An 11,262-nucleotide genomic window follows, 5' to 3' on the forward strand; every position below is an offset into this window, starting at 1 on the left:
TCAGTGGGTATGATATATAAGGCAGCAAGTAAACATTTTTTTCAGTCAGAACACACAGCACATCGCAGTTTGTCGCGTATGGGGGTGTGTAGCCGCAGACCAGTCAGGTAAAGAATGTAGGCAAAATGTTATGGATGATCAGTATAAATACTCAGCTTATATGTTTTCAATTTATATTGAATTTCAACTTCAATAACACCTGAAAATCTTACAACAAATGCTACTATATGAGAGTTTCAAGGCAATGGAACTAAAATTACATTCAGTCTTAAGACCAAGTTTGATCCTAACTCTTTATTTCACCTTGAAAAAACTAAAAACAGCTTGTCTTATGACACTGTCATCAATCAAAACAATAACCTATTAAATATCTAGAGTGAACATGACATTTCATGTTTCCTCATTGTTCCTTTTATATATATTTGACATATTTTTTTTTGTATTTTGTAGAGCACGTTTCTTTAATAAAAGGTCCAATATGATTTATTATTATTATTAACCGGTTTTAAGAAACAGAGGGCAGTGTGAAATTCAAATGGGAACACAAATTTAAGTGTGTTTAAAAAAACAATCTCTCGAGTGCCAAACAAGTGGTTTCACTTTTCCCCATTGTTTCTTTAGCATTTTATTTATTCCACTCTGTCTCTTTTGCTCATCATGCAGATCATTACTGAGGGTAGCAAGTTGAACTAGTGCAATCAAAGTTGACAAATCTAAAGTTGACACACTACATACATATCCTTGTACGTGTACAAGGAAGTGGTTTTTTGAGAGTACGTCAAACATCATGAAGGAAGGTAAGACAATAAAATAATATTCATTAACAATAAAATAACTTTTGAAATTGTGAAAGAATTATGAAAATGCCTTTTCACGGCTTAAAGGAGTTTAATTTTGAACATTGAGATTGGTCTTTCCTGATACAATGTAAAGGCCGAATTGCAGTATGGACTCGTTTTGGTTTATGCTTCTCTAACGTGTTGCGCGTGTTGCAACGCAATTCACTGCCAGAACACTAGGCAGAGTAACGTGTTTGGTCGAAGACGTCTACAAAGAAGAGACGTCTTCTTCTTCGTCGACTTTTTATTTACATCGCCACTCCGGTTCCTCATAGCCTATTTCTGGCTGACAAATCCGCCAGTCAGTGACGGGTTATACAAGTGGTCATACTTTCGGATCTCTTCTGCCAAGTGCTCATCTATTTGGTCCATATTCGCTCTTCTAAATCTTTCGTGATTTCCGCCGGTATTATGGGGCTTGAAACCGGAAACTAGACTCCGGACGGGATGTAGTAAGCAGACCAATCACAAGCCTTGCGGGCTGCGTGAGGCTCGTGTCGTTTTGTCGTTTAGTTAGAAAAATTGGCGGACGCACGCAAGCCGCAAGAGGGGGCACGTAGGCACGCGAGAGGCGTGTTGCGTGTCTTGCGTGTACAGATAACTGAGAGGTTTCTTCTTAATATTTTTAACAAGCATCCACATATAACTACATTATAAATACATTGGGGCATTTTCACAGACTTTCCCTTACATTTTCTGTCATTCTATAGTAAAAAAAACCATGAAATTTGATATGAGAATAGTCAGAGACATCACAAAGAGGAATTCACTGCAAATTGCTCTTAACCTCTTATAGAATATTTTTAAAAAGCTTCCAAATATGACTACATTATGAATACATTGGGCCGTTTTCACCCCCTTTCCTTTCATTTTCTCAGTCATTTTGCAGCAAAGGGACTAGAAATTAGTTATGAGCGGAAACGCCATGAAGATGAATATATATCAAATGAGAGATTATAACTAAAATACAGTTGTGTTTTTGTCGCTCCAACTCTCTATACCCCTTTACCGTAAAGGCACAAGTAGACAAAACAAAAAAGGCTTCACCGTGCTTTAACACATGACGCCTTACTTTACTGCAGCGTCACCGACGGTGGTTCATCATCCTAGCCTACAGTCCTGGGAGTGTTCATTGTTTATCTTTTAAAATGTGGAACTAAGTCCACGTTTCCAAAAATGAACTAGTTCACTTTGTTATAGACCGTAAGCTGAACTGGGCTAAGAATACTGATGCCCTCTACAAGAAGGGCCAGAACCGCCTCAATTTCCTGAGGAGACTGAGGTCCTTCAACATCTGATACTGACTATGCTGAGGATACTTCGGTGGCCAGTGCTCTCCTGTTTGCTGGTGTGTGCTGGGGCAGCAGACTGAGGGTTGTGGACACCAGCAGAATCAACAAACTGATCCACAAGGCCAGTGACGCTGCGTGGTTAGAGCTCCCACCCTCTGCATGACGTGCTGGTCAAACACGGGAGCACGTTCAGTGCAAGACTGAGACCAGCGAAATGCACCACAGAGTGCCACAGGAAGTCATTCCTGCCTGTGGACATCAAACCATACAACTCCTCCCTCTGATTGTCAGACACTCTGAGTCAACAGACTGACTCCTTACAATGACAACAATATCCGCACATATCCATTTTTGCACTAAATACTCAATTTAATTTATGTAAATTATATATTTCTGCTTTAAATCTTTATATGCTTAAAATTCTATTCTTGCATGGAGCTATTGTAACAAACACAATTTCCCCTTTGGATTATTTCTGATTCTGATTCATTTGTTGTGTATTAAGTTATTAATCTGTGGTGTTGGATCATGTGTCTGGATCTCTCCGGTCACTTTAACACTGAGTCGGGACTGTGTGTGTCATGTCTCGTGTTGTCCTGTTTTTGGAATGCTTGCTCCTTCAATACTCGCTTCTTTTTATATTCGCAGCTAGATATTATTTTTATATTATCATTAAGACATGCTGCAGTATCCTCTGTAATAGAAAATTATATAATTATACCACACTATATATTATCTCTGTTTATGCATACTATTTCTGCTTGTGTAACTGCCAAGATGACATCAGAGCCACAAATCTGAGACTCTGCTCCCCTCCCCCCACCAAGACCTGTGTCTGGGTCTAGTCTTATCTCCTGGGATTTTCACTATTCACTTACTTCACACACATAGTTCACTCTTGTCCAGGCCAATAGCCTGGGCAATTACCTAGTTCTCCTATATGAATTCCCATTGACTCCCATGTTAAAAAGCCAGGATTAAACCTGTTTACAGCGTGGTTCAAAAAACGGTTTTGTCTAAATCACTAAGTTCTTCCTTCATGACAACTCTGATGGGGCTGAATTTTTTTCTAACTCACTCGTTTAAATTATAGTGCATTCAACCATGTGCATTCAACCATGAGGGTACAAACCCAGAACAACAATAATCAAGAAAGTACAATTTCTTCAAGAAAAGCAAAACTACAAAGTGCTATAAGTAAGTGCCATTTAAGTGCTACTAAATTGTCAGCAAACAGTCGATTGGCCGAAGCGGAGCGGAGTGAGCGGGCTGGGGTGTACTGTTGACCATGTCCTGGTGTCGAGTGGACCTGATCCATTCAAAGCACGGTACGCAAGTACCAATGTTTTGAAACGGATGCGGGCAGCCACTGGTAACCAGTGAAGGGAGCGGAGAAGCGGAGTAGTGTGAGTGAATTTAGGTAGTTTAAAAACCAGTCGAGCTGCTGCATTATGAATGAGCTGCAGAGGTCGGATGGCAGTAGAAGGTAGACCTGCCAGGAGGGAGTTACAATAGTCTAGGCGTGAGATGACCAGGGCCTGGACCAGAACCTACACCGCCTTCTGAGGGAGAAGGGGGCGTATTCCCCTGATGTTATACAGCATGAATCTACAGGAACGTGTTGTTATAGTAATGTTGGCAGTAAGGGAGAGTTGGTTGTCGAGTGTCAAGTGTCTCACTTGATGTGCGGACATCCAGTGAGAGATGTCAGTCAGACAGGTAGAGATTTGTGCGGCTACCTGTGTTTCAGATCGGGGAAAGACCGGATTAGTTAGGTGTTATCCGCATACAGTTGCAATCTGAAATATTCAACCCCCTCACCTCAATAGACATTATAGGGATGTGGATGACAGATAATCACAATAAATGACAAAAAAAAACTCATCAAACAACAAAGGATATTTATTAATGCGTATTTTAGTTATTTTGACAACAGAAGTTGAGTTAACTTTGAAGTTCAAATGAAAAATTTAACTCTTTCAACACATGTGCATGTGCAGTATTATTCCACCCCCCAGCTTCAGTACTTTGTGGCGCATCCTCTAGCTTTTATAACTTCTAAAAAATGTTTTCGGTAAGTGCGGACAACCTTCTTACACCTCTCGATTGGAATCTTTGCCCATTTTTCAAGTGCAAAAGCCTCTAGATCAGTGATGTTTGATGGCTTCCATGCTGCACCTGCCTTCTTTAAATCCCACCAAAGATTTTCAATCAAATTTGAATCTGGTGACTGTGAATGCCACTCCAGGACGTTCCAGGATCTTTTTCTCAACCAAGCTTTGGTGGACTTGGAGGTTTTGCTTTGGATCATTGTCTTGCTGGAAAGTCCAATGATCACCAAGGTTTAATTTGTCAACAGAAGGCATCACATTCCTCCTTAAAATTGCCTGGTATTTCTGTGAATCCATGATGCCATGTACACAATAAAGATTGCTAGTTCCTGCCGCAGAAAACAGCCCAACATTATCTTTGACCAACTGCCATGCTGGACTGTGGGGATGGTATTCTTCTGGTCCTAAGCCTGGCCTTTCACACGCCAGTTCCAGTTTGGTTTCATCAGTCCATAGAACTGTCACCCAAACTCAGTAGTCTTATCCAAATTCCTCGTGGCATATTCTAGTCGACTTTTGATGTTCCTTGTGGTCAAGAGCTGAGTGTGTCTTGAAGCCGGCCATGAAGTCCTTTTTTATTCAGTGCACTACTTATAGTTGCCACTGACGCACTTGTACCAGCCTTCATCAGGTCATCCTGTAGGTGTCTTGCAGTAACACAGGGGTTTATCTGAGTGGTTCTGACTAAGTTGCTGAGGGTCCTTGATGAAATGTTGGGCTTTCTTCCACGGCCAGGCAGGTTTGAAGCTGCTCCATCAGTTTTAAACTTCCTTATAATGTTCCCAATTGTGTCTCTTGGAATATAAGAGAAATCTACTTCTACCCAAGGCCTTTCAGGTGTGATGAAATAATCTCATCTCTCAGCTTTTGTGGAAGCTCCTTTGTCTTTCCCATGATTGCAACTCACCTTGAATACCTTCATGGGTGGGGTTTATATGTACATCACAGCTGAAGCAAATTAAGGATCAGTATAGAGTTCCCAAAGGCTTAATAATGTTTCAACTCAACTTTAAGACAAAAAAACTGTCAGACAGCTTTAAAAACAACAATATTATATAGGGGTTGAATAATTGTGACATGGCTATCTTAACAAAATATACTGCTACACACAAATACTACATCAAGCATTTTCCGTGTTGATTTTCTGTATCACTCAACTCATAAAGAAGTCATCCGAAGCAGAATCTTGCTCAAAGAGAATCTTGCTCAAAGAGCAAGATTCTGTAAATTTTAATTGATAAATCCTTAAAATCTTTGGGGGGTTGAATATTTCTGATTGCAACTGTAGCTATGGTAGTGAAAGCCATGTGAGTGAATGACAGAGCCGAGAGAGTTGGTGCACAGAGAGAAGAGGAGGGGACCCAGGACGGAACCTTGAGGGATCCCAGTAGTGAGAGGACAAAGTTCAGACACAGATCCTCTCCAAGTTACCCAATAAGTGCAGTCATTGAGGTAGGAAGAGAGCAGGGAGAGAGCAGAGCCTGAGACACCCAGGTCCCGAAGGGAGGAAATCCTCTGTCCTTAACCCTCAGCAAGAGTAAGGAAAAAATACTTAAAAACCCTGTTAACAGGGTAAAAATACATAGAAACCTCAGAGAGTCACACATGTGAGGGATCCCTCTCCCAGGACAGACAGACGTGTAATAGATGTCAAGTGCAGGAAAACTTCAAGATTAAAGTTTTTTAGCAGCATTGATGAGGGTAAACATCTTGAAGGATAACTTTAATACTATATGTCAAGTAGTCAAGCTGCAATCATAGTCCATGGTCAGCAGCCAGCTAGATAATGATCCATCATCCTGGTCGGATACACTATAGTCCACAGTCATTGTCCACTGCCGCTTATTAAGATCCATCATCAGGCGCCGCCTCGGCCGTGGTCCACCACCATTATCTCACTCCAACGCGACAAAGGATCCGTCATTCCCACTACGATGAGCCAGTGTAACGGTGTAAATATGTTGTATGTTAAATCCTGTTCAACGTTGGACTGCAGTCACAGTTTTTGATGTATTTCTTTTATTTTGCCGTGTCTTTTGTTTTGAAAACCCATCGCGGGAGTTTCTGGGGGATGAAGTCTGGCACTTTGTTTTTACCTCAGAAGCAGGTGCTCGCGCTGTGGGTAGGTTGTCCCTCGGTCCTGTTAGTGTTTTAGTTAGTTGCTAATGATTAATTTAGTGTGTGAAACGTGTAGTAATATGCAACTTTTCTTTTGTAGATGACTGTGGCTGTTTGTCCATTATATGTTACAGGTATGTTGTTTAGTAGAACTAATTGTCTAAAACTATACGATCACGTGATACTCAGAAGCAGGTGCTCGCGCTGTGGATGACTGTGGCTGTTTGTCCATTATATGTTACAGAGAATAAAGTTAAACTGTTTCCACTAAGCCTGACTCAAGTGAAGTGAATGAAGAAAGCAGCAGAGCAAAACAGAGACCGTCACATCAGCACGGTATAGAATCCGCCATACTGGATCCACCATTGCGACCTCTGATGCACGATCCACAAATCGTAATCCATGGTGCGGCCACAGCGGGCCCGGATCTGCCGGCGATAAAGCAAAGGGACTCGGGGAAGATGTCAAGTCAGTAAACTGTTCTGATGAGATATGACTTACTTCAATGTGATAGGGATGGAGAACAGGAAGGAGAAGCTCCGTGTGTCATGTGTCATAAATTTGCGTCTTAGCATCATCAGGGGCTTTTGCCTTGTAATCAATGATACAGGCTGAACTTGGGGGTACACTGAGGCTCAAGGTAAATCTGACTGGCTACTGGTTTGTATGGTAGTACGATGAAAACCATGTGGCCCACTGATCTACTGATAGATCAGCCATCAATACCTCTATGCCTTTTTAAACTAAACGCTTCCTATTTTAGAACATAGGACAAGTAACGTTCTGCCGCACTATTTAGCTCTAACTATAAGCTTTATCCAAAAGGAAGGTTTTGAGCATACTCTTAGACGAACAGATAGTGTCTGCCTCCCGAACTGAAAGTGGTATATTATTCCACAGGAGGGGAGGTTTGATGGCTAAAAGCTCTGGCTCCTACTCTACTTTTAGAGACTTTAGGGACGACAAGTAAGCCTGAATTCTGGGAGCGGAGTGCTCTAGTGGGTTGATAGGGAACTAACAGCTCTTTAAGATATAAAGGTGCCATATTATTCAGGGCATTGAAGGTTAGGAGGAGAATTTTAAATTCTATTCTAGATTTAACCGGAAGCCAGTGTAGCGATGCTAATACTGGAGAAATGTGCTCTCTTCTCTTGGTTCTCGTCAGGACATGTGCTGCGGCATTTTGGACAAGCTGTAGAGTCTTTAACGACTTACTGCTGGAGCCTGATAGTAATGAATTACAATAGTCCAGTCTTGATGTAACAAAGGCGTGGACTAGTTTTTCTGCATTTTTTTGTGATAGTACATGTCAAATTTTTGAGATATTACGCAAGTGGAGAAAGGCTATCCTAGAAATTTGTTTTAGGTGTGAGTGAAAGGACAAATCAGGATCAGAGATCACTCCCAAGTTCCTGACTGTTTCATTGGAAGCAAGGGCAATGTCGTCTAGCGCAGCTATATCTTGAGATAATGTATCTCTAAGTTGTTTAGGGCCAAGTACTATAACCTCTGTTTTATCTGAGTTTGCACGAATTGGGAGCGATCAGAAAAATAAGATTTAAACCAATTAAGGGCGGTTCCATTAATGTTAATTAACTGTTTAAGTCTTTGTAATAAAATTTGATGGTCACATGCAACGTACACATGTAGCGTATTGACATTAACTTATTAACTTATTTAAATTAAAATCAAGTGACAACCAAACACACAACTCTGTAGCAATGTAGTTAACTTACTTCAATCTGTTCATTAGACATGTTAAATAAACGGTAACTTACAACAATTATATATCAATAAAACGACGTAAGCAAATGATTATGATAATAGATAAAGCATTAGGTTTTTTTGTTGTATAGTTTCAAGGTTACTTTCCTCTAGTGAGTTTGTTATAAATATCGCCACCATCCGGAAGCAGCTACACCGCAGCGCTAGCTGGTTTGCAGAAGTAGCCTAGCTCCTTAGCCTGAGCTAACCAGGTAACGTTGAGCTCTGCGGGCGTGGCTCAGCTGTCAGTCTTCACTCGCGCTCCTCCTCTTTGCCCATTTATTGGTTAGCCAGGAACTAGGAGGAGTCAGTACCGGCAAGATGGCGCTGGGTGAACTCCTACTGCGAGCCTCATTTTCACTCTTCAGAAACCAACGAGTGACGTCACGGACACTATGTCCATCTATATATAAAGTCTATGCCAAAGCACACAAACACTGCATGCTGAGCATAGCAGCAAAGAAAATCTTTTTTGTAGGATATTTGCATGCTCCTTCACTTGTGAAAGCTAGTCTAAACAAGAAAACCTGCTGCAAAAATATGTAACAGTGCACTATATGATGTCACAGTAAGCAATTTAAATCCATCTGCCTCTGGTCATCTACATCATGGGCAATCCTTTCCCTTGCTGAACAACGGGAGAGTCCCTTTTCATCCTGAATCAGAATTTGATTCTCCAGGGTTTACTAAGGGAATTTATTTGAGAAAATGCTGGTTATTGATAAGCCTTTCAATTATTCTTTGACTGCAGTGAAAGCTCACGCCCCAAATGAAAACATAAACAGAAGGCTCTGCCTGCTCATAACCTCTCTTTTCATATCTGAGCAAATCAACCCGTAGACCTTCAGAACTATTAGAAAACATTCACTTTTTGTACGGTCCTAAAGTAACATGATTGGATATGTATGTGTTCAATTTTGAGTGGTTGTGTGTTAACGATGACAGCCGGGTGTTAATTGTGTTTAACCTTTTGGGCCTGTGTGTCAGACTGGGTCAAAGTGCACCACACTGCTGTGTTTAGTGAATGAGTGTGTGTTAAGAGCTTTGCCAATTATGTGTTTGATTTAACAAAGTAGTTTTTCCAGTTGCCAGTTTTGTTTAGGTTGTGTTTAAGCGATTCAGAAAACTCTAGGATGGAGGTAAATGTCTGATATAATAGAGAACTGTAAAGCCTGTGGTCAAGACTGTGAGGAGATGGACCAACGAGGCAAAGCTGGAATTACAGGCCTGCTTTGACTGCACCAATTGGAGTGCTTTTTAGGCTGCTGCAACCAACCTGGATGGGGTCACTGGCACTTTGACATCGTATATCAGTTTTTGTGAGGACATGTGTGTGCCGACTTAAACTTTCTGCATATACAACAATAAACCCTTGTTCACTCTAAAACTCAGGCAGCTTCGTCAGGCCCAGGAGGACGCCTACAGAAGTGGGGACATGATTCTTTACAACTGGCTCTGGTGTGGTCAGAACCTGGAGATGAACAAGCTCAAAACTGTGGAGACGACGTTGGACATCAGGAGGAGCCCCCCCACCATACTTAAAAGCAATGTCTATTGTGGAGACCTTCAGATTCCTGGGATCCACAATCTCCCAGGATCTGAAGTGAGCCTCCAACATCGACACCATCACCAAAAAGGCCCAGCAGAGGATATACCTTCTGCGCCAGCTCAGTAAGTTCAACCTGCCTCAGGAGCTGCTTATCCAGTTCTACACTAGTTATCCAGTCTGTTCTCTGCACATCTATCACTGTCTGGTTTGGATCAGCCACCAAACAGGATAGGGCACAGACTACCACGGACAGCCAGGTCTGCGGAAAAAATCATTGGTGCAAGCCTGCCCTCCATCCAGGACTTGTAAATCTCCAGTCAGGCTGTGGACAGGAGACATCACTGCTGACCCATCACAACCTAGACACAACCAGATCAAACTCTTCCCCTTTGGTAGGCACTAAAGAGCACTGAAGGCCAAAACTACCAGACACCAGAAGAGCTTCTTTCCTCTTAATTAGTCATACAGTATCAGGAACAATCTGTGTGCAATAATCCGGTACCTTTATATTCTTGTCACAGTATCCTGTGACAATCTTTCCAATATTTATTCTGGCATCTCTGCACTCAGCACTAATGCACTATTTCTCCATTTCATTGTCATTGTGTTTTATGTTCATATATACAGTACATACTTTGCACTGGATCAGAGCATCAGTGAGCTCCTGGAGTTTGTGGCTGTACTTGGCGGCGTCAGATACTCGATACATAACGTCCATGGGTGCTCAGTTGTATTTAGGTCAGGGAAACGTTTGGACCAGTCAATGGCATCAATGCTTTCGTAATCCAGGAACTGCCTACACTGTGGCCACGAGCCTGGGCATTGTCCTGCACCAGGAGGAACCCATGGCCCACTGCACCAGTATAAGGTCTGACAATCCCTATCATGATTTAATCCTGGTACCTAACAGAAGTGAGGATACGATATGAAGGTCTGTTCAACCCAATGTTACAGGCAGCATAATGTTCACCACGCCATCTCCACTCTTTCAGGCCTGTCACATGTGCTCAGTGTGAACCTGCTCTCATCTCTGAAAAGAACAGCGCCAGTGGTGGACATGCATATTCTGGTGTGCTTTGGCAAATGGACCTGCTCTGTGCTGGACTGTGAGCACAGGTCCCACTAGAGGATATTGGGCCCTCATGGAGTCCATTTCTGACTGTTTGGTCAGAAAAATGCACAACAGTAGCCTGCAGGAGAGAACGTTTGTCTGTGGCCACCACATGAAAAGCCATTCCCTTGTTGGGAGTCGTCATACTTTTGCCTCTCTATTGCACCCGTTGTCACTTTCATTTGCACCAGCATCCGAGCAAGTGAAATGGATTCAGTAAGTTGTGCTTCCTAAATTGACCGATTGATATCCCTGAAGTTTAACTGACTTGTTATATACTGTGACGATTAAGTGTTTCCTTCATTTGTTTGAGCAGTGCAATTATTTGTTGCCACACAATTCAGATCAATGTCATTAAAGCTATATCAAAAACCATTTGTGAGTAGTGGTCTTTTATTCATAATGAATGGTAACGAAAGGAAAGCAATGGTTGCCTTAAATGTAATAGCGGAAAGTGTTGTAGTGGTGTAGTGAAAAG

General features: G+C 41.9%; 1 protein-coding gene across 2 annotated transcripts in view; it reads left to right on the forward strand.

Annotated features, from left to right (window-relative positions):
• scaf1 (SR-related CTD-associated factor 1) overlaps nt 1–11,159 on the forward strand; it is a 38,872-nt gene extending 27,713 nt beyond the window's left edge. Inside the window, exons 6-7 of one of the 2 annotated variants that reach the window (XR_008341988.1) lie at nt 9,517–10,541; nt 10,666–11,159. Coding sequence is in view for 1 of the 2 variants with exons in the window: in XM_053442767.1 (XP_053298742.1) it covers nt 9,517–9,666 (150 nt within the window). In the remaining variant the exon portion in view is untranslated. Of the gene's footprint in view, nt 1–9,516 lie in introns of both variants that reach the window. The other variant, XM_053442767.1, reaches the window with a different exon arrangement.
• Nucleotides 11,160–11,262: the final 103 nt, after the last annotated feature.

Source organism: Pleuronectes platessa, chromosome 16 (assembly GCF_947347685.1).
Source record: "Pleuronectes platessa chromosome 16, fPlePla1.1, whole genome shotgun sequence".
Lineage (NCBI taxonomy): Eukaryota > Metazoa > Chordata > Actinopteri > Pleuronectiformes > Pleuronectidae > Pleuronectes > Pleuronectes platessa.